The 24,002-nt window shown below is 42.0% G+C and overlaps 1 protein-coding gene across 1 annotated transcript; it reads right to left on the bottom strand.

Moving 5' to 3' along the window:
• Nucleotides 1-433: 433 nt before the first annotated feature.
• daxx (death-domain associated protein) lies at nt 434-23,156 on the bottom strand. Its single transcript, XM_083982471.1, has 11 exons — nt 22,853-23,156; nt 20,280-20,531; nt 16,013-16,459; nt 14,933-15,064; nt 14,707-14,823; nt 13,837-14,068; nt 10,834-11,003; nt 10,407-10,584; nt 6,637-7,114; nt 4,149-4,275; nt 434-1,155 (listed from the first exon to the last, which is right to left on the bottom strand). The coding sequence occupies exons 2-11, from the start codon at nt 20,511-20,513 to the stop codon at nt 1,096-1,098; spliced, it is 2,175 nt and encodes a 724-aa protein (XP_083838597.1). The 5' UTR covers nt 20,514-20,531; nt 22,853-23,156; the 3' UTR covers nt 434-1,095.
• Nucleotides 23,157-24,002: the final 846 nt, after the last annotated feature.

Below are 24,002 nucleotides of genomic sequence, written 5' to 3'. Positions count from 1 at the left end.
AATATTCACCTCTGCCCTGTATCAGAAATAAAAGATCAATAAATTATTTGGTGCAAATAAGCGACTGTGTCTGTTTTTATTCTCTATTCAAGGTTCAAATTGTAAATAAATAGAAATAACTTGAACTGTCCATTTTTTATTTTATCTATTTTTCTTATTTTATCATATTTCCTGTGACAATTCATTTTGGCATCTGGTTTTTAAGTTAGATTGTGATCAAAGGTCGAAGTGCTACACAAATAAATTGTATATTTAGTTGGAAAACAGCGACACGGAGTCAGAATGTAACAAAACTTATTTATTTTATCAAAAATGAAAAAGAAAAGAGATTCACAGTGAACGATGGATGATTCTTCTGCATAAATGAGACCCGACAGGACGCAGCGACCGCCGCTACATTCCAGTTACTCTGAAAAGAGCAGGTACCCCAGAATATTAATTCACCTGTTGCCATGACATTAGAAAAAAAAAAAAGTTAAATTGAGGTGTGAGAATAAGTCCCATCACCGTCCTACTGCCTAGACGGGTTTGTGTCGGCCACAAAGACATCTGTCTGTTATAAATCCTGGAGCTCTGAAGTGCAGCACTGCAATAATAACAAACTAACAGAAAAATGGAAAAATATTAAATTCTTAATCTGACGGGGACGCCAAAATAAAACTTAAATAGTTTAAATGAATCAGAGCAATAAACTAAACCACCAAACAAACCCTCATTTTAATGCACTACAGGAGGAAACACACGTTGGACTGGGAGTCACGAGTCGCCCAAAAGACTCATCAGATCATTTCTGCTGCATCCAAAAAGGGAGAAAGACAGCCGAGGAAATAAAAACTTTTCTCCGTTGCAGCAGCAGAAGAAGGAGAAGAAGGAGAAGTAGAAGGAGAAGAAAACACTGTGTCCGTGTCCGTGTTGGGTTTTCCCTGTAGCTACATGATCCATCCAAATTATTTCATCATGAATAAAAACATGTTCCTTGGCTTCTGATTGGTTCTTCGTCGTCCTCGCTGCTTCACACAGACCTGCAGCTCTGTGTCTGTCGTCGTGTAAAAACAACGTCCGGACCGAGCCGACCCCGAGGTCAGAGGTTAGAGGTCATTCTGAGTCCGACAGCACGATGATCTCGTCCGGGTCGCACTGCGTCGCCACGTTCACCTGGAAACACGAAGAGCAGCTGAGTCAGAGTTGTGTGTTACGCCCCGTTGCCGGGGAAAAGATAAAGTAAAAAAGGTGGAAAAACTACACGAGCGCGACACGTTGGCAGCCAGTGTGTATTCTCATCAGTCAGCCATAGCTACTGCTTCTCTCTCAACACAGACATTAACAATCGATCGCTGTGCAGCACATTCGCCACAGACTTGATAAAGAAAATAAAAACAATTGAAGTTCCAAAAAATAACAGTTGCAAGTGAATTTCGATAAAAGGTAAGTCAAAGGTTGTAAACAGAAAATGATATAAAATCAACTACTTTTGTCTATAAGTGCTGCTATTGTCTGTGTTGTCGTCTTCTATACCTGCCAGGCAAAAGCAGTTAAACACAGAATAGATGATCGATCTTCATTTTAACCTTTTTAACTCAAGACACATGAAAACAATGAATTATTATTCTTTTTAAACTCACTCTTTCTGATGAATTGCTATTTTAACATATGAAAATCATGAACTATCTTATTAATCAGGTCTTTCCATTAATTATTATTATTTTCATTCATTATATCCTGTTTTAAACAACATTTTACCATTCAGTATTATAACCATGACACAGTCCTTTTAAACACATTTTGCCATGAACTATTATTATTATTATTATTATTATCAGCCATAAGCTCCTGTATAAACTTTATAAGCTTTTTATCATGTTCACTATTATAACCATGACACGTGAACAAATCACAACAACGATGGAAACTGGAAGAAAAGGACGGAAGGAAGAAATCTAATCTGTCCCGTTCAAACTCTCCTGATGCTCTTTGAAAAATTTAGGTGGAGAAAAAAAAGAAAATATAACACCGCGCCCTGACATGCAGCGAGCGAGCGAGCGAAACGGCGACGAAAACTTGCGCGAAGGTGTCCTGATATGCATTGTAACAATTTTGTCGCGAGTATTTTCTATTGGTTCAGAATCCAAACCAATCAAATTATCGAGGGACGTAAACAAACTTGCGGCGCTATTCTGAGATTCCTGGTATTTTCTGGTTGTTGTTTCTCACATCTTGGAGTGTTTTTTCCTCTCATATTCTCCTCTCTCTGATAACTAGCTTGTCGACAGAAAGCAGCGTGGACTTATCAACCAATAAGAAGTGTTTAGGGGCGGGACACCGCCGCGAAATGTCGTCCAGATAGAGACAAGGTGAGCGAGTTTTTCAGGGTTGAGCGGCTGATGGAAACTGGAAGAAAAGGACGAAAGGAAATCTAATCTGTTCCGTTCAAACTCTCCAGATGTTCTTTGAGAAATTTAGGTGAAAAAAAAAAGAAAATATAGGGCTGCAAACAGATCGAGTGATGTTGAATTACGGCTGTTCGTTTAATCGATTTTAAATCGTAATCGCAATTATTTGGCTAAGACGATGTTAAAAACGTGAAATCGTAAAAATCGATTTTTTTACTCTAACTAGGGTAATTACGGTAAGCCCCCGTTCATGAATCAGATAGATAGATAGATAGATAGATAGATAGATAGATAGATAGATAGATAGATAGATAGATAGATAGATAGATAGATAGATAGATAGATAGATAGATAGATAGATAGATAGATAGATAGATAGATAGATAGATAGATAGATAGATAGAGATTGAGAAAAAAGTGATCCTGTTGGTCTGTAACTGTCACAGGTTTTCTACATCTTTATTCTACAGGTAGAAATTAAAATGCTGCTGCAACCTGACTCAAGACATCTTTACTTGTCCTAAGAGATTCATTCATCATTCACATTATCTGTGTCATAAACCTTATAACCATATAAACTCAAAGCTGCTGTGTTATTATTGTGTTTAATAAATGACTTGATTCATTTTACATAGATATTTTAACGCTCCTTGGTCGTTGTCAGGAAGCTGGATAAAGTTCTGAGCAGGTGCATCATCGACCGTGTGATTTCAGACGACAGAAACCATGTTTCCTTCCACTCGTCAATCAAATTATCTCAAGATCGATAAAAATATGAATGTGAATAACGCCGGGTCAAGTGCGTTTCCACCTGAGACCTTCAAATCTAATAAAAAGCCGTGCGTAATGACATCATGTGCTGTTTTGCGATCATATTGGTGTGGTGAATTGGTTTCTTGCAACTTTTTTATCGATATTCATGACATTTGATCGTATTTTACTGTTTCCATAGGACGTTTTTAATTTGACGTTGCTTAATGCGAATAAAAACGTGTGGATGGAAACATGGTTAGAGTCTGTGACTGTGACTGTCCTTTTACACAAACGCCTTTTACAGAGAATGAAGCAGAATAACGGCTCAACGATCTCAGTTTGAACCGGTTACAGAAACCCAGTTGAAGGCTGGATTCTCCCTCTGGCAATAGAAGTTGGAAGGTTTAACTCAGTACCTGAGGAGGGAAGACTCTGCACATTATGTAATCTAAATGTAATGAGGATGAACTGCATTTTGTGTTTCATTGTCCGTTATATGACGAAGCCAGAACAGGAAGTTTTTGTTTCAGAAAATGCAAAATGTGAAACCTGAGTTGTTTTGGGTTGATGATGATGATGAGGTAAAGTTGGAACGGTTCTTCAGAAAAGAAGTCTTTACTAGAGCTACTTTCATAAAAAGTGCCTGGTCAAAAAGAAAAAGTGAATTATTTATGTGAATTCCATGTGGTTTTTGTTTCTGTTTTGTTTTGTCTGTGCTCTGATGATTTTGTTTGGTGTCTAAATATGATGATGATGTGTCTTGTAAGCCCTGATAGGCTGGGCGCCTTCATTGGTGCACGACACTTAAATAAATATAAATTCATTCATTTATCCATTCATTCATTCAACAGTGTTGAAAGTGAAAGTGGTTTCTGGTTACAGAAGCGTCAGACCGACAGTGAGGTTGTGTTTCAGGCAGCATGCAGGACGTAGTGACAGTAGTATCAGTATTCATCAGTACGTAGTGACAGTAGTATTAGTATTCATCAGTACATAGTGACGTACCTTGTTCTTCTTGGGGGGCGGTGTGGTCTGGGAGCTGCTGACCAGGTCGTGTGTCGGGGTGTCAGTGCGGTGAGGAGGACTGTCACTGTAGCTGATGACGCCCATGTCCAGAGGGATGTCGGCCTCGCTGGGGAGACCGATGCAGACAGAGACACGTTAATGGGATAGTATCATTTTTTTAAAGTGGGGTTGTATGATCTACAAAAAGTACTTTAATTGCAGTAGAAGACTCTCTGCACTCCTCCCGTTAGCAACGCCAGCCCATAATAGCCCTGCCCAGAGATTTACAACATACAGTGTTGTGAACAGACCCAAAGAAACGGCCTATTTTCACGGCCTAAAAGAGGTTTTACCTGAAAAAAAAATACACTCAATTTTGAATGGTCCAAAACACAGACTATGAAACATCCAGATTCCTCCATACTGCTCCTCTCTACTGAACCAAGTGTCCTGAAGCCAAGACATGGAAAAGTTGTTTGTAAAAGATCAATGTGATCTCTGTTTTTATCCTTGTTGTAGCAGCAGCTCCCAGTGGCTGTGCGAGATTTGCTGTGAGATGTTCTTCCATGTTTACATCATAAATGTATTATATACATTCATGGTTTATCCCTGTTCAATTTTATTTACGTTTGTCAATGCTGATGAATTGAAATAAAGTTTGGTTATAAAAACATCTATGGTTTACAACGACTAACAGACACCAACAGAGCCACTGGGAGCTGCTGCTACAACAAGGATAAAAACAGATATCACATTGATTTTTTACGAACAACTTTTCATGTGGCGGCTTCAGGACATTTGGGTCAGTAGAGAGGAGCAGTATGGAGGTATCTGGATGTTTCATAGTGTGTGTTTTGGACCAATCAGAAGTGAACTCTATACACCGCCATTATATGTAAACCCGTCACCAGCCGGACCCCCCCTGCAACTCTTTAAGAGTTTTGATAACTCTGAAAGTTCTCCAAACCCTTCCTTGGCATGACGGGGAGTAGATGATTGGTGGATTATCGATTTTGGGTGAAATATCCCTTTAACATCTACCCGTGTGACTTAGAGCTCTGTAACAGAGAGTAATGACAGCATTGGTTCAATGGAAGCGCCTCCTGGTGGAGGAATATGGGTTTTGCAAAAGCGCCAAAGAACTGACATCTCTGCATTGTTGGTGAATGAGCAGTGTGGTGTTTTCAATAATTTAAGGACATTTATAGATTGAGGATCCTTTACAGATAAACATTAACACATAGGCCAGTAAAAAAAAAACAGTTGTCTACATTAATGTTTCATTCTACAAAAAATCTACATTTTGTAATAAACTAATTATAAGTATAATTTGATATGACCAAGACACCTAAAAACAAAAACACGGCCGTTTTCATCAATTTACAAGCAAGTGGGCAACACACATACATTGGAGTGAATGGGTTTTCTCAAGAGGGTCTGGCTGCAGACCTCCACTGTCAGGACGGAAGTTGATTGAACACATAAATCATATTTACATTATTAAGCCCCATAAAGTATGTGGGAAACTAGAAAATATATAGGTTCCTCCTGGTATACTCGCTTTTAAATTATATTTACCTACATTATATAAAATAAAGCCCCAAAAAATAAAGTATATATCAATTGTTCTGTGCCTTGCCCTGAACGGGTTTCGAACCGTGACGATGCTCGGGGGGTGGGGGACACGAGAGAATCCAGTCAATTATTTTTTCAGGTGAAAGTCACTGCTCAGTCCCCTCTACCATTGTTAACCCTCCCCGGAGGTGAAAGTTCACCTTAAACATGTGAATTCAACTACTTTAGTCCATTTTTTAACATCGTAAAAACATCAGCTGTCTCTTGCTACGGACTGCAACAGTCCGTTGTCATGGATACATGACAACAACTTCCATTCATACCAGTCATACGTTGCCTGACGCGGAGTGATAGCCTACGCTGTGATAAGGTTTTAGAATAGTAGCCGTGGTATTATGCTCAATATACCACAGTTAACAACCAATCAGATCGCCGGATTTCACCTTTCCGTTTTATAAATTGTTTTAACATTAAAAAAAAAAAAATCATCATTCTGAAGGTGTGGCGGCTTTTATTTTGCCGTGGCGGTGGGCCACGATCAATTACATGTAGAGGAAACCCTGCCATTATTGACCACTTTTTCCTATTCTTCATGTTTAAATAAAAAAAAAAACTTCACAAATACATGCTTCCGGTTTATTCGCTTTTATTTTGAAAAGCTTCGAATCACTTCCGTCCCCACAGTGGAGGTGGCCTCACAGTGGAGGTCTGCAAGGAAGCGTCCTGACAGTGGAGGTCTGCAGCCAGACCCCTCTCGGTTTTCTGGGCTTTTGCAACACCCATATCCTGCCACTAGGGGGCAAAACCCTTAAACCCTTAAACCCTTAAACCCTTACCACGGGAGTCAATGGTGGTCATTACTCTCTTTTACAGCTCTCTAGTGTGACGGCTGTACAGTGAATCTCTGCCGTACCTCTCGTGGATGATCATGTGCTTGGTGTTCTGGGCGTCCCTCGTAGTCTCGGGTCTCTTCCTCTTGCGGCTCCTCGTGGCTCGGGGGCTCGGCGGCGGCGACGTGCCGTTGGTCCGCGTGTCACACTTCTCCTCGGCCGATAAATCCCCGTTGGTTGCCACGGCGTCGTCCCTGCTGGTGCTCACCGACGCCTGACTGGACGAGTCCACCGACCCGGCGGCGGCCGCGTCACCGTTGGGCAGCGGCGCGGTGTCGTCGGTCTGCGTGGGCTCTGATTGGCTGGGGCTGTCCCTGGGCGAGGGGATGTCCGACAGAGAGATGTGCGTCTTGCTGTCGTCGGACAGAGGACTCGGTTCGCTCGTCGCCGCCTCCTCCTCCTCATCCTTAGCGCTTCCCAACGTCTCGTCCGTCTGATCCTCCTTGCTGGCGTCGTCCTCGGCCTCGGCCTGCTCCGCCTCGTTGCTCAGCTCGTCCTCGTCTGCACAGAAAGGAAAAATACAACTCTTTGGCTACGTTCACGCCGCAGGTCTTAACGCTCAATTCTGATTTATTGCTCAATCCGATTTTTTGTTTGGCTGTTCACATTACGCCTTTAAATGTGGCCTGTCTATGGATTGCTGTGTGAACAGCTCAAGCTCCTGAAGTGACCCGCATGCGCAGTTGTGTCCGATCAGTCATTTAAACACCGACCTTTGACTCTACTGGATGAAACGTGTCCATATTCAATAGGGGTGGGAGAAAAAATCGATTCACATAAATATTGCGATATCCTTTTTGACGATTTTTAAATCAAAATTTTTTGAAAAAAAGAAAAATCGAATTTCTTTTTTTTTTTTGAAAAAAAGATTTGGGGGGGGATTTATTTTTTTTATTTTTTTAGTTTTTTGAAATATTGTGCAATGTGCTAGTCTGACCATCCATCTGACATCTCATTAACATGTCTAGTCTGTCAACGAGCGGTAGACCTCGACTCAATCCAGGGGGCGGGATGAAGGCTGTCTTTCAAACTGCCTCTGCACCAATAGCCAGGGTAGCGCTACGACCAATCAGAGCAAAGAGCAGGATGACGTTAGCCTGACAAGACAATTAAAATGTATGTCGCCATCACGTTAAGCCGCCCAACGACTCTCTAAACAGATAGAGCGCTGTGATTGGTCAACACAAACGGTGTTCCAGACTCACAAAGTTCCTATGGCTCGTTTCTAGACCCACCTACGGAGCAAATAGATCTGCTGCTGCTAGGGTGCAGATAGATTTATAGGCTAACAATGTGCATTTGTTCGCCTTTTTTTACATCCAGAGAGTACAGGTTTTGAAAAGGGTTTAAGTTCACTTTATAATGGAGTATGTTAATTTATAGGCTCCTACAGTATTTGTGTGCAGATAAATGTTAAAAATGCTAAAGACTAAAAATCGAGAGAATCGGCAATATCGTAGAATCGCAATTTAAATCGAATCGCCATCCAAAAAATCGTAGAAGAATCGAATCGGGAGAAAAGCATATGGTCCCAGCCCTAACATTCAAACTGTCTAAATGTTGAACCTCCAGTACAGATTTGTCACAAGGCATGTGCACTGTAGACAATCTGCTAATTGGTTACGAATTATTACCCAGTTAACCTAGGATTAAAAATACAGCATGTTAGAGCAACAGTCTAGCGTCGGATCAAACTACATAATCGTGCCATGGTTCAGCTTTTTCTTAGTGTTAAACAGTTTTGGATCAAACAACATGTTTTTTTTTGTTGCTGTGTAAAAAGCTGTGTAAAAACAAAACTTTACTTAAAGAAAAATCAATTTACATCCATCACTCCTTCATTCCATAGAAAAACTATGTGCTCCCTATCCCCGCTCTCACGTCCAACTGAGGCCGTAAGTGACGTAATCTCCCTCAAATTATACACTATAGATATATAAAACACATAGATCAAAAATACAAACTATTAAATAATGAAATTCAATCTAAATCTCAAACTATTTCTACATCTATAAATGATAAGCTCCTACAATGTCTAACTACAAGGTGTCATCAAGTCTGTTAGAAAATACAAACGCTCTGAAACCATCCCAGTTATTTCCTGAGACGATGCGAGGCAGAGAGGAGCGGAGTCGCCAAAATATAGTGTGGACTAATAAATAATCACCGCTAATAACTGAAAAAAAATAAGTTTTCCCCTCTGAGGCGGCCGGGGCATAAAGATCGTACACTCAACTCTCAACTTTATTTATATAGCACTTCAAACCCGTAGTTGAAAACAAAGAGCTGTACATAGAGACATAAAACAAGCAATAACATAATAAAACAGACAGTTTCATTGTTTTTAAAAGTCCAGTCTCTACTCTTATATTTTGTCTGACGACGCTGTTTCAGTGATGCATCTGTCTGTCATAATGACGTGTGTCAGTAATGCATCAGTCTGTCATAATGACTCAGAAATATGAGTCATTCTATTTTTATTAAAGTAGTGGGTTACTCGAGTAAGACCAGGTTAGGTTACCCAGTTGGAATATTACTAGAAATGTCCATCTCTAGTTAGAACCTTTGATCATTGAAAAAATGTTTTTATGTAAACAAGAGGAATATGATCAGCTGATGTCTGTCTTGTGTTTGTCCAAGGCAAATATCCTCCAGGGACAATAAAGTTTATATTGATTGATTAACTGGTCACGAGGATGTTTAACTCCATAACTCCCACTCTCTTCGTCTCAGTAGCCGTTTCCTTGATGCTTCTGTGTGTTCTCACGTTTCCTGACAGTTTGACTAAGTCACCATGTGACCTCATATCTGTTGGAGCAGCTGCTCGTTTCAGGATAATAATAACATGACCGAGAGGAAACAAAGGGAAGAGATAAAGGCCGCTGCCACAACAATGACATCATCTAATCACCGATGTAGAGAGATAAACTCAGGGGCCGTCCACACCAACGCGGGTATTTTTGAAACCGTGTGTTTCTCTTCACGGTTTGTTCTTTCATCCACACGGAACAGCAGTTGTGGCTCCTGAAACCAGAGTTTTTAACTAACCCTTTTTACTTTTTTTATTTTTTACTTTTTACTTACCTGGATTTTTACCACTTCTTGCTAGAAATGCTAAAACATTTTTGGAGAAATTGTATCACTTTTTTACAGAAATGTCTCTATAATATTTCCAAAAATTCACGCCATTGGCCCTAATTTAAATGTTCAAAAAAGTAACATTCTTCAGTCTCAGAACAAATATTTGTGTATTTCTGGTGTTTACTTCAAAATCTGGTCCAATGGGGGTCCGTGGTCTAATTTGTGTCAATTTAGGGTCGTTGATATAAAAAGGTTTGAGAACCACTGCTCTAGACCTGACCAGCTGACGGAGTCACTGTTACTGGTGCTATTTAGCATTTAGCATGTAGCATTTAGCATTTAGCATTTAGCATAGCCATTGTTGTTTCTCCAGTATGAATTTTTCCAGCCTTGTGATTGGCTAAAATGGCCTTCCTGTTAGGAGTGCTATCGCCACCTACTGCTTTGGAATGCACATGACATAGTTTGAGGCGGATTTTGCGGTCTCATGTGGACGGAGATATTTTTTATCACACCGGTGGTGTGGACGCAAATTGTTTTTAACCGGGGGCCAGAAAAGTTCGGTTTAAAAAATACCCGTGTTGGTGTGGACTTTAGGCCTCAGTCTGGTTTCATAGAAGCAGAAAAACCAGCAGCAAAAGCTTTGTCAAATGAAAACAGATGAGTTCATCTTATAAATAAATGAAATGTGAATAAAGGTCTGAGCTCTGACCTGGTCCTTCCTGCTGAGCGCTGGCCTGGATCTCCTCCTCGATGTCTGGGTCCGACGACTCATCTTCTTCATCGTCATCGTCATCTTCTTCCTCCTCCTCTTCCCGATCTCCTTCTTCCTGCTCCTCTGTCACTCCGTTCTCTCTTTTACCTCCGTCGCCCTTTTCTGATTTGTTGCCCTGTAAACAAGAACACAAAGTTATACGATGCTTCAATTTCCTGTTTTTGTGGATGCACCTGAACGCCTCAAAGCTCTTAATGTATTCTAACACTGTGGTTTATTAATGTTGTGCATATATTACCACTAATTACCATGTAAGAAGACAGTTGATTTCATTATGGTTTTATACCGTTTTCCAGAAGCATGTGAAACACCGACAGCAACAGTGTGTCTGACACGTTTCCTCCCTCCCCAGATGCAGTCGTACCTCTTTCTTTTTGACGTCTTTCTTCAGTCGTTTGTTCCTCTCCTCCTCCTCCGTGTCCTCTTGTCTGACGGCGTACTTGCTGATGACCTCATCCAGGCGGGTCAGAGCCACTTCCCTGTTCGCTCGCAGCTTCTTCTGCAGCGCCGAGTCGGACATCGCCGGGTCTGCAGCTTCACAGGGGAGACGGAGGAAAACATTCACGTGGAGTTAATCTCTACACGTCAGATCTGAACAGTCTGATAACATCTAGGCCAGGGCCAGTGGCGAAAGTACCATTAATGCAAGTAATGCCGTTGCATTAGGGCCCGTGGCCAAAAAAGGCCCGCGGTGAACGGTAAAAAAAAATAAATAAATGAATAAAACATAAAAAAAAAAAAAAAAAAAGTTTTAATTGATGGTATAGGCTACTGTATTAAATCATCTTGGCTTTTACATCATTACTGTAATTCGTTAACGTTATTCTGGATTATGAACATGCGCGCGTGACAGGACAGTTCTCCTGTTGTCGGCAGAGCGGCGGCGCAGCGCGTCCCTGACCGTCTCTCCCTGTCTCTTCCTCTCTGTGTCTCTCTGACGAGCAGTGACATGTTCAGCACCGAGGCAGCGGACAGCGCTGTCACTCACTCAGGGCCCCGGTCCAGATGGATTCGGCTTTTTTGAATCTGGATAAATACTTCTATCAGATCAGCATCGCGTCCAGGCGGACGGCGTTTTCGGGGGGTGAAAACGGTATTTTTTTAAACATGTCCCAGAGTGGGAAAATCTGAAAACGCCGCCTCAGCGTATCCGTCTGGACGCCCAAAATTGATTTTTTCTGAAACGATGTCATGTAACCTGATGAACGCACCGTGAGACACACACACACTGCTGCAGCAGCTGCACAGTCTATGGACGTAACAACAGCGGCCGACTGCCGTCGGGTCGCTCAGACGCTGCGGCTGAATCACACCTGTTTAATCATCAGTGATATTTACTCTGACACGACTCCCTGTCAACATTTAATCCCATGTCTGAGTTTGAATACAGCGGGGGACTTCCCGTCTTCTTCTCTGTCTTTAGTGTTTATGTGTGTGGCGCTGTAGCGCTCCACACAGGCCTGGAGTAGCCTATACTACAGCCTAACCCCCCCCGTTATTATTATAGGGCCCGCAATTTTTTTTTTGCATTAGGGCCCGTAGCAGACAACTTTCGCCACTGGCCAGGGCTATTCAATTACAAACTCAGTGGGGCCAGATTTTAAAACCGAGACCTTAAACTGGGCTGGACATTTTCAGCGGTCAACAAGGAGGAGGTTATTAGAAATGAGGGGCATTTTTAAAACCCAGCATTAGCTACTAAACAACTTACTAAACAAAAGAGAATAAGTCAATAAAAGTAGTAGTGATAGTAGTAGTAAAGATGTAGTTGTTAATGCTTTGAGTTGGAGGTTTTTTTAGGAACTAAAGGTTTCCTGGGGCCTGCTACTGTCCTCTGAGTTTCCACTGAGGTTTACAGCAGGGGGTTACCGTATGTAAATCACTAAATGTAGCCTATAATCTTAAAATTAGGCCTAAAACTGAACACAGATTTCTTCTCTAACATATTTTGATTGGTGAAAAACAAGGAGCAAAAAGCCATTTTGGGGAAAATTACTCTGGGAAAGTATTTGATTACAAATAATTCCTTTGAAAAGTAGCTATCCCAGTTCTGATTACTCCATTGCAAGCAGGCTAGTTGCGTTGAAATTAAATTATTGCTTACTTCATTCCCTTAAAAGAAAAAGAAAAAAGGACAGCGGAGCGTGGCGTGCTGTCACTGCGTGGACAGTGCTCATGTGTGACTGAAAGGAGTGGAGAGACTGGTGGAGTATTAACCAGCCACCACGGTTTATTGTTGGCTGATGGGAGGGCTGAGGATCGGTCAGCTGCTCTCCAGAAACACCGTGTCCTGCCACAGCGGCCCGGTGTGGAGTGTGAGGCCCGTCGGTCCCGGACGGACGGGGAGACTTGTCTCTCGCTGACCTGTAGCGCTGCGCACCACAGGACCACGGAGGGCCGCCTCAGCGTGACGAGCGGCTGTGGCCCGACACAGCGTTTCTGGGGAGCAGCTGAACGACCAAGCCTCGGTTCTACCGGTAACTTTCAAAACAACGCACTGACTGGGTGGGTGGGATGCGTGTTGCTAGTGTAACAGAGTTTTGGTGTTGATTCCACTTCCACAGTGACAGCCAATCATATTTATCTTTATTCATGTATCACGGACGCTCACTGGTTAGCAGGGCTCCCCTCAGCACATAAATATGGGCTGTGACGTAAACACAGTGCCAGTATGCGAGGATTGAGCCCATGGTAGGTTTGTTACACGAAGCACAGCGTTATAGCCACTGAAACTGTGTAAACAATGTAATGTAATAATGCAGTTATCATGATATTATGTTCAGGAAGCTGGCGACAGTTTTACATGTAACTAAATGTGTTACAGAGGGTTTATTTTGTGTAATGTTTATAACTAGCTACCTTAGCTCGAAGGCTAAGCTAACTTGCTAATTTTCCTCCATAAAGCTGTGCCGAACGAGTGCTGTGCTTGACCGTGAGCTGACCAGTCATTTCCGTATCATTGTCCAGGTACATGTGTTTTGTTTATATATTTATTTTTGATTAATGATGTACACAAATAAGGCCAGTATGCGAGGATTGAGCCCATGCTGTGCCGAACGAGTGCTGTGCTTGACCGTGAGCTGACCAGTCATTTCCGTATCATTGTCCAGGCAATAAAAGTCCGGTCCTGAAGCTAAGAGAGTGTCGGTCCTTCTTGCAACTAAACAACACAACGCAGACAACTGTTACACTAGGCTGCGTTGAGTGGTGCATTCACTGTCTGAACTACAGTAGGGATTTGGAGTTCTCGCGAAACATGTTTCCCTCTGTTTTTGTTTTGTTTAGTTTTGTTGGGTCACCACGAGCCGGGCCACTCGGACATTGGTCCGGGGCCGGATGTGGCCCTGATCTAGACTTTGAGCCTTACCAGGTTTGTACTGGTCGGTGAGACGGGAACCGAAGTTGTAGACGAGGTCGAGGTGGCGTCGGTCCTGCAGGCTGCTCCCGGTTTCCCTGAAGGCGTCCTGAGCGAGCTGCTTCAGCCGGGGTTTGCTGAGGCCCAGCTTGTGGCGGTCGTTGGCGCGCAGCACCTGCTGGAGGATGTCCTGGTAGTCCGGTGGGTTCCTCTGCACCTCGGGACTGTTTATGAAGCGCTCGATCTGAGACGGAGGAGAAGTGGAACAAAGAGTCCATCAAACTCACCGATGAATCAAATCCAGTATTTTCATTCATAAAATGACCAAAAATGAACACTATAAGCGGATTTCTTGATTTTACTACTAACCCTTAAACAGCATTTGTATAGAAATGATTCTGTCCCGAGCCTTTTCATCCATATAAGCGGTTCATTACTATATCCATGATCACTATAAGCGGTTTCCACTGTATGACACATTTACCTGAATGTTCTTTAAACTGATGAATTTAGCACATCCTGTTTTTCATGATATAAATGCAATTTTTAACTTGTTAGATGAATACAAAATTATTAACTAATAATGATGTGAATACATATTTAAATGAGACACCTCAATATTGTACCTATTCATATCAGTTCTGTATTGTCCTGTCAGTTAAAAAAAAAAAAAAGAAGTACAACAGATTTATAGTGGATGAAATCCTGCAGGTGAAAGTTCTTCACATGAGACTGAATGTGTGAGATGGTCAATCTGATGAGTTCAAGGGTGTTAGACATCAGTAATAATGTAGACAATTAGGTTTCATCATGATACAGAAACGTATTGTTATTATTTAACCTGTTTTAACCTGTAGGAGCAGATTAACTACACCAGCTCACCCGTCTGTTGATCTCAGGGTAACGAGTGCTTCTGTAGGGAATCCTCTGCTCGATGACTCGACCCGTCAAGGTGCTGCAGCACTTCAGCTCACACAGCTTGTCATAGATTTTCATCATCTGGAGGAGAAGAAGGAGGGAGAGCGAAGAGAAACTGTCACATCACCTGCTGTCATCGTTTCATCTGTAAACGAGGGTCTGTTCATCCGTCCCACGCCGCCTGACTGACCTTGCGTTTGAGCTTGTGCTCCTCGACGTAGGAAGAGTTCTCTGCTCCCATGTCGTCCAACGACAGCTCCATCTGCTGCAGGCGGCAGATCTCATCGTTGTACATCTTCAGCAGGTTCTCCAGGTAGGCGATCTGAGAGGAAGAAAGAACAGCATGAGAGTTTAAAGTTGTTCATCTCCAGAGGTTGTGAAAGCAAAACAAAATGGAGAGAAAAAACACTCACACTCAGACAAAAACAACTTAAAGGACAATTCCAGGCGAATTCAACTCAGGCCGTATTTTCCTAACATTTTAGGTCTAACAGAAGTGTTGCGGTAGTTGCATCTGTCCCTGCATCGCCACGGCAGCGATGAATGGGAGCGGATTGAAGTTCTGCTGCTTAGGCTGTTTCCATCCCTCAAAGCCACAGACAGCGTCAGATGGAGACTCAAACATACAGCCAGAAGTTTATTTACTTCAACAAGTCGACATGTTTGTAAAACTAGATCTAATTCAAAGTCTGGCGGAGTCGAGACCCAAGTTGACGCTCGGTGTGTTCAGGTGCAGTGGGAAGCTCCCGTTTGTGTCATAAACACAGGAATATCAACTCTGGACTTGCTTGAAGTGTACATTTTTCCCACAGACAGCGTCAGGTGGCGACTCAAACATGCGGCGAGAAGTTTTTTTTACTTGAAGCAAGTCCAGAGTTGATATTCCTGTGTTTATGACACAAACGGGAGCTTCCCACTGCACCTGAACACACCGAGCGTCAACTTGGGTCTCGACTCCACCAGACTTTGAATTAGATCTAGTTTTACAAACATGTCGGCTTGTTGAAGTAAATAAACGTCTGGCTGCATGTTTGAGTCTCCATCTGACGCTGTCTGTGGCTTTGAGGAATGGAAACAGCCTAAGCAGCAGAACTTCAATCCGCTCCCATTCATCGTTGCCGTGGCGATGCGGGGACAGACACAACTACCGCAAAACAGGAGAAATTACACTGAAAACCTTCAGATTCCTTCTGTTAGACCTAAAATGTTAGGAACATACAGCCCTGAGATGAATTGTCCTTTAAGTCTCAGCTCCTTGTGCAACACTAACCTGTTTCCTGGACGCTCTGGACTTCTTCCTCTCGGCCTCTTGTTCCTCCTCTTTGTTGTCGTCCTGCAGCCCTGAGGTGGAAGGTTGCTCATCCTCTTCTTTCCTCTGCTCCTCCTCCTCCTTCCCCTCAGACTTGGCTTTACTTTCCAGCGCAGCAGAGGTAGAGGTAGACCGGCGAGTGCTTGGTGATGAGGTAGAAGACGTAGATTCGACCTTGCTGAGCGTCTGCCTCCTCTTGGAACTGTGCTGCTTGAGGACGGTGCACAGCTCGTTGATGTAGACGAACGTCTTAGCGTGGTTGGCCTGAGCGCGAGTCAGACATCGCCCCAGCGTGTTTCTGAACTCCACGGACGTCAGGAACTGGGGGCAGGCCTTGTCGTGCTTCGCCGTGAGGAAGGTCAAGACCTCGGGGCAGTCCTTGGTGAGAGCCGAGCAGTGCTCCACAAACTGGAAACCAGGGAGGGGGAGAGAACAAGACGACAGGGGGACGACAACATTATTTATTAAAAAGGGACAACGAGGAGTTTCTATTTGGTTATAAAAAGTCTGATATTAATGTGGATGAATCTCCGTTACCACTTGTTAATGGTCCATTTTAGATAAATCTATGGTTTTGTCTCTATGGTTATTTTGTTATTATTAGTGGTGGTGGAAATGCTGGGCGAGCCGACCAGCGTTTCTTTACTTTCGGTTTCGTGGCGAGTCATGAGAATAACGCCGCCGAATCTCCGTTTATGGTGGGAACTACGACGGTATGTGATCGTCTTCCAACCTCTGACTTTAATTCTTGATGAATGAAAACATGAGTCTGTCTTGCGCCGGTCAAAGAATTTCACGGTGCGGAGGCTCATAAATGTAGTGTGAAAACACTAGCACAGAGATCAACAGTGTTTTGACATTCAGGTTTTTCTAGTTCACGCCCTGTGTCGACATAAATCAGCTCTCTGGTATTATCACTGTTGTTGTATAATAGGTCAAACTCCAGCTTGTCATATCCAACTAGAGCTGTGCGATATTACGATATATATCGTAGTACGATATAAAAACGTCTACCGTACGAAAGAGCCGTCTATCGTTTAAATCGTAATTTTAACTACATTAATCAGAGAGGGCTCTAATTGCAGCACCTCGCCACTACTTTGCGGCGGCATTTACGTCACCCGCGACTTTACGGCACTGGCACTGCAGCATGCACAGGAGGAGAGATGGATGCAAACAACAACATGGAGGGGGCGGTGAGTTCGGAGGAAAGTTTGGAGGACAGACCTGTTGAGAATGCAGGGGGAAACGAGCCAGAGGAGGAACTGATACCAAAAAGAGGGAACCGAAGTTCTGTCGCTTGGCTTTGGTTTGGATTTAAAAAGAATGACACCGACCAGAGCACGGTAATTTGTAAAATATGCCACCAGCAAGTGATTACGAGGGACTCGAACACTACAAACCTCTTCTATCATTTAAAAACACGGCATGAAAAACAGTACAACGACAGCTTGAAAGTCCGACCTAACCCAGAACCGCGCAGTGAAAAAGAAAAGAAAAAAGACAACCAAACAGGCCTGAAAGAGGCATTCGCCAAAGGCACCCCCTATACAAAGCAGTCCCGAAGGCACTGCGAAATCACAGAGGCAATCTCTAAATTTGTATGTCTTGACATGGCCCCTGTGTACACTGTGGAAAAGAAGGGCTTCCGAGCAATGGTCAAAACCCTTGACCCCAGGTATAATATGCCGGATCGTAAACACTTCAGTCATGTCGAGTTGCCCCGCTTGTATGAAGAATGCCGTGCTAAAGTTCAAGAGGAACTTAAACATGTAGAATATTATGCATTGACGACCGACCTGTGGACGAGCAGAGTCACACAGCCGTATATGAGCCTTACGGTTCATTACATCAACAGTGAGTGGGTACTAAGTAGCAGGTGCCTACAGACGAGCTATTTCCCCGAAGACCACACGGGAGTGATGATAGCCACAGCCCTAAGAGAAGCACTTGAGTCCTGGGAGCTCCATGAAGATAGGCTCATCTGTGTGACCACAGATAATGCAACCAATAACATCAGTGCACTGCAGCTGAACGAGTGGAACAGACTACAGTGCTTTGGGCACCGCCTGCAGCTGGGCATAGGTGAGTGGAGTTCAATATCATTCAGTTAATATTATATGCTTTGAAATGTTTGTGTAATTACCTGCTCGACTGTCGACTGTTAAAACATGTTTATATATATATATATATATATATTTTTTTTTATTACAATATAAAAACATTTTAGTTAACTGAAATAAAAATAAAAACTAGACTTTAAATAACTTGAAAACTAACTGGAACAATATTGTGTACTCACAAAACTAAACCAAACTAAAAACTAAATTTAAAAAGCAGATAATTCATTAAGTTTAGAGTAAAATGTTGCCTTCAAACTGTTTTTGTTGAAAAATACCAAAGTATAGTTACGCTGATCTATACATTTTATATGAAATAGCTATATTAGAATTATCTGCTGCTGTCCAAACAATTTTTAATTTTAACTATTTACAAAGTTTGCACCTTCTTCTGTATCCTCTCTCTGTAACAGAGAACAGCCTGAAAACACCTCCTCCTCAAACCCAAGCGGCTGTGAAACGTGCAGTTGGGATCTGCAAGCAGGTGACCGGTGCCATCTCCAACTCTTTTAAGAGAAGACGTGACCTGGCGAAGGCTCAACTTGACCTTGGCCTGCCCACCCACCAGCTCAAGAGTGAGACCCCCACCAGATGGGGCTCACGGCAACAGATGATCAGCAGGTTCATCGAGCAGGAGAAAGCTCTTGCACAGGTATTTAAAAATATTTTATATTTCATAAGCATGCATGTGTGCTCTGTTTTGTAGCTAATTGTTTTCTGTGAAGCACTCTGAGTGTGAACTATATAAATAACATTTGAATGAATTTGCCAGGTCCTCCGCCAAGACAAGAAGGTGAGACATCTGATCCCTTCCTGGCAAGACATGGAAATTCTGGAGTCCATGGATAAGGCATTGAGTCCTCTCATGGAATTTACAGACGCCTTGTCAGGAGAAAATTATGTTAGTGTGTCTTATGTTAAACCTGTACTGCACATCTTCAAGCACGAAATCCTCAAGTCTCAGGAAGATGACTCCCCTCTCACTAAAACCATCAAAGAGGGCATCATAAAATACCTCAGTGAGAAATATGATGACGACACCACTGAGAAGCTGCTCGACATGGCCACGCTCCTTGACCCGCGCTTTAAAATGGCCTACACAAAAGAAGAGAGAATCGACTTCATGAAAACAAGTGCGGCTGCAGAGATGGAGCACCTGGTGGCTGGAGGTGAAATAACAGCATCAGCAGTCTCTACTCCAGCATCTGCTGTCCCTGCTGCTGCTGTGGGGGAAACCGTGCTTCCTGCAGCCAAGAAGGTGAAGAAGAGTTTGTCGAGCTACTTCAAAAAACCAGCAGCAGCCACAGACCAAAGCACCTCGAGGCCAAGCAGAGCATCCATTGAACTGGAGCTCAGCATGTATCTCCAGTCAGCTGACCTGGATGCAGAGGAAGATCCTCTTGTATGGTGGAGGCAGCATGAGGCCAACTTCCCATCAGTAGCTAAGCTTGCAAAAAAATATCTATGTATCCCGGCAACCAGCTCTCCGTCAGAGCGGGTCTTCAGTGCGAGTGGGAACATTGTTACATGTAAGAGAACTTGTCTCAAGCCTGAAAAAGTTGACCAGCTTGTGTTCTTAGCTCTCAACTTGTGAAAAATGTGAAACAAAACATTTAAAAAAAATGTCATGTCATTTTAAGAGGTTTCACAAAGTTGTGTTCCTACTAAACCTCTCAAACAGTTTACACTTAATTAGCACTTTTAGTTGTTACTTGAAAGGCATACCTGAATGTTACTTGAAGCAACATTGTTTACATCATTTCTTTGCACTTTATACTTGATACTACATACTTGAAACTGATTATTATGTGGACCATTTGTCCACTGGATATTTGTGTTTTATATTATTTTTTTTAATGTATTTTTTACTGTATGGAATTAAATGTGTTTGGTAAATAAAAGGAGAAAAGATAAGAGAAATTGCCATTCATTTCATATATAATGTTAAGACAAAATAATATATCGGGATATATATCGTTATCGGGATATAAAATTGTCTATATCAGGATATAAAAAAAAATCCATATCGCACAGCTCTATATCCAACTATGGTTTGTAACAATGTATGATGGTGAATATTAGAAAAGACACTTTAGACGGTCGTTTACCTCAGTGAACAACTTTGCATTCTCTGCCTGGATAACGTGCGCTTGCTTCTTAGCCGAGGCGAACGGTGACTTGGTGATGTGCGTGGGGGCCGGCTGCTGCAGCTTCAGCGGGGTGAGGTTTTTGGATCGACCGTTAGAGGACGAGGTGGAGGCGACGCAGCTGGATGGAGAACTCTCCTCTTCATCACCGAGCACGATGATCTCATCCGCCATCAAGGCGGGAGCCACCGCCATTCAAAATGTTGGTTGTTTCTGCAACAACAATAACAGTTTAGATTATTATTGGTATATTCTCCATATATATTCTACAGAAATTACCAGCGTACAACAATATCATAGAAACAGAGACAATTATTTAGCCTTCAGGGCCAACCTCATTTTTCTAACACGTGTGACCTTTCGTGCCAATAATGCCCCCCTCGGAGAAACTGCTATAAAAATCTAACAGATGCATATTTTTTTCTGCTTTTTTTTTGCATAAATTTCTTAAACCACTTCTCCTCTGTCCAAAACTACCAAATATTTAATAATTCTGAGGATGTTAACCCCTAAAATGCCAGTTTAATTCCTTGAAGTCACTGCGTTTATTTTGTTTTTTTTTAATGAAAAAACATAAAAAGTTAGTTATTTTCTGAAAAACAAATGTCAAGTGGCTGGGGCTTTTTTTTTTTTTTTTTTTTTAAATCAGTCTTAGGTCAAGGATTCCTCAAAATACTGTGTTGCATTATTAGTTTTTCTGTAGTGGCAGATTAGACCTCCATTATAATGAATGAATCATTAGAATATATGGGAGATTGGCACACGTATGCATGCACGCACACTCTCACACATACATGCACGCCTGCACACACACACACAAGTTGACTGAACTGAACTGAACACACAAATGTACGCCAGGTTGGTAGTCATGGCACGTCGATCTCATAACATAATTTTTGCAACATCTGAGGTGAGTGCTGAGAAATACATTCTACTCATGTTGCTCCTCGACTGTCACAGACAAGCTGCTGCTGCTTAGAGATGCTACTATTAGAGCTGCTGCTGCTTCGAGCCTCGGCTGTAACTAGACTCCATCCAGCTGCATGAGGTCCAGCTATTGTTTTTGTTTCTCCTCTTTGAGGTGCAGGAAGATGTTATTTGTTTTTGATAAGTGAAGGTGTACATAACAGGTGCACAGAGATACACAGAACAGCAGAGTGACTGAAGTCCTCCTCTAACACATTACACGCACGTACACACACACTAACGGAACAGCACAAACACACACAAACATCAAAGACATATACATTAACGGAATAGCACATACACACAAATATCAAAGACACATCAAACAGTGCTAAGTGACTGAACTCACACACACACAGCATCTGATGAAAGTCGAAAGAAATGACCTGTGTGACCTCAGTGATGTTATGTTGAGGTCGGTGTGCCATGACGACCAACCTTGCCTACATGTGTTTTGTGTATGTATGCATGTATGTGCGCATGTGTATGTGCGCTAATCTCTCATATAATCTAATGCTCCATGCTTAAGCCTTATAATGGATGTCTATGGGAGCTGTTTCTTTAATCTGCCACTACAGAAAAACTAATAATGCAACACAGCCAATATTTTGAGGAATCCTTGATCTATCTAAGACTGATTTTTTTTTTTAAATGCCCCAGCCACTTGACATTTGTTTTCCAGAAAATAACTAACTTTTTGTGTTTTTTCATTAAATAAAACAGTGACTTCAAGGAATCAAACAGGCATTTTAGGGGTTAACATCCTCAGAATTATTAAATATTTGGTAGTTTTGGACAGAGGAGAAGTGGTTTAAGAATTGTATGCAAAAAAAGCAGAAAAAAATATGAATCTGTTACATTTTTGGCAGGAAAGGGTACAAGTGTATGCAACAATTTTTTCACCATATTCTGCAAGTTATGTCATTATCACAAATACAGACAAAATGGTGGCCAAAAGAAGATGACAATTTTGCCCAAGTGTCCAAAAATGGCCATGATGGTCCCACAAGGTTTTAAGTTGCATAAGTAATTTCTTTATGCTTCACAGCTTTGTGGCTTTACAACGTCAAATATGATGATTAACTGATTATTTGAGGGTTTTTTGACCTGATGCTCAGACAACACCAATGATTTCAAGACACCTACCACTAGCAGGAATCTGTGACTGGGTTTTCACTTTCCTACTTGATTACACAGATCTTATATTTGTCGGGAAAGGGGAAGAGTGTCCTACCATCCCTTCACCCGGCTCAAATCCCCCAAACACCCGAACAATGACACAGAGAAACACGGTCACAGTCTGAACATTTCCTTTTCTCTAACACAGTTTCTAAAGTAATGACTGAGCTGATAAACTAACACCTGCCTGAGGATGACTAGATGTCAGAGATTAAAACACTAGGAGCATCTACAGGAAACGAAACTAAACAGTGGAGTAACGTAAACGTTAAAGGAGCTCGATGACAGCAACGAAACTGAACAGACCAAGACAATCAAACAAAAGACGTTAAGAATAAAACAGTTTTTTTCAGCTGTCAAGTGTTGGGACGTTACAAACACAGACCTACCTGGTGTTTAGCAGCAGTTTGACGTGACAACAAAGAAAGAAAAAGCTCCGCCGCGACGTTTAACTGTGTTTGGACTTAGCTAGCGTTAGCATCGGGCAGCTAGTTAGCGCCGGGGACTTCGCTAAGTAGGAAAATAACGAACCAGAAGTAAAGTCCAAAGCTTTAATTTAACTACACAACTAGTTAATTAGAGTTACGAATCCGGGGAACTCTTTGAAATCCTGTTTTTTAATCCCGCGGACTTTCTGTTTACCAAAACAATGCTCCTTAACTTGGCTATCCTGATTCCTGTCGACTCTCGAGATCGAAAATATCCCCGCTAAAGTCTTATGAACAACAATGGCTCTGATTGGCTGATGGTCAGTAACGTCGTCAGCCATTGGATGATTCGATCGCGTGGAGAACCATGGGAATGCGTGTTGCGTTCAAGATAACGGGAAACTAGCATTCATATCACATCAACAGGCGACCGTGTTGAAATCTGGTTGAAATAGATAAAATGTCAAGACTCGAGCTGACTGGTAGCAGCATTACCCCCAAATGAGTCCAGATAGTAATTCTAAAAACTAAAATTCTTGAAAAACATTACTGACTGGACAGTTTAGGAGCTGAATAACATAAAGGATGACTGAATAAAGCTATAGTCTTTCAGAGTACTGCTGTATTGGTTTGTAGTTTTAATCCTTATACTTTGAAAATGATAATAAATTAAACTTTATAGACGTGTAAAAACTACTCAGATCAGTGTATTTAACAAGATATTCATTATCATATAGTATAAACACAAGGCCGTTCAAGGCAGAGTATTTTAAAGAAATTATTTTATTGCAACTACAACAAATACTTCAATTATCAATTTTCAATACAAATTTAAATTCTAACATTCATTACAATTAATTTTTCCATCCAGTAACATTTTGTACCATTCTCTTCTTATTTCAATGCAATTTATGAATTGGCCTAGGGTGTCACTTCAGCTTCAGTGATGGACAGAGCATCTTTCTCACACACACACACACACACACACACACACACACACACACACACACACACACACACACACACACACACACACACACACACACACACACATGTAAACGCACACAATAAAATAAGCTACATAATTCACAAATTTCAGAATTTACATACA

The sequence above is a fragment of the Trachurus trachurus genome (genome assembly GCF_905171665.1).
Source record: "Trachurus trachurus genome assembly, chromosome: 11".
In the NCBI taxonomy this organism is placed as follows: Eukaryota; Metazoa; Chordata; class Actinopteri; order Carangiformes; family Carangidae; genus Trachurus; species Trachurus trachurus.
This window is presented reverse-complemented; position numbering and strand designations above follow the sequence as displayed.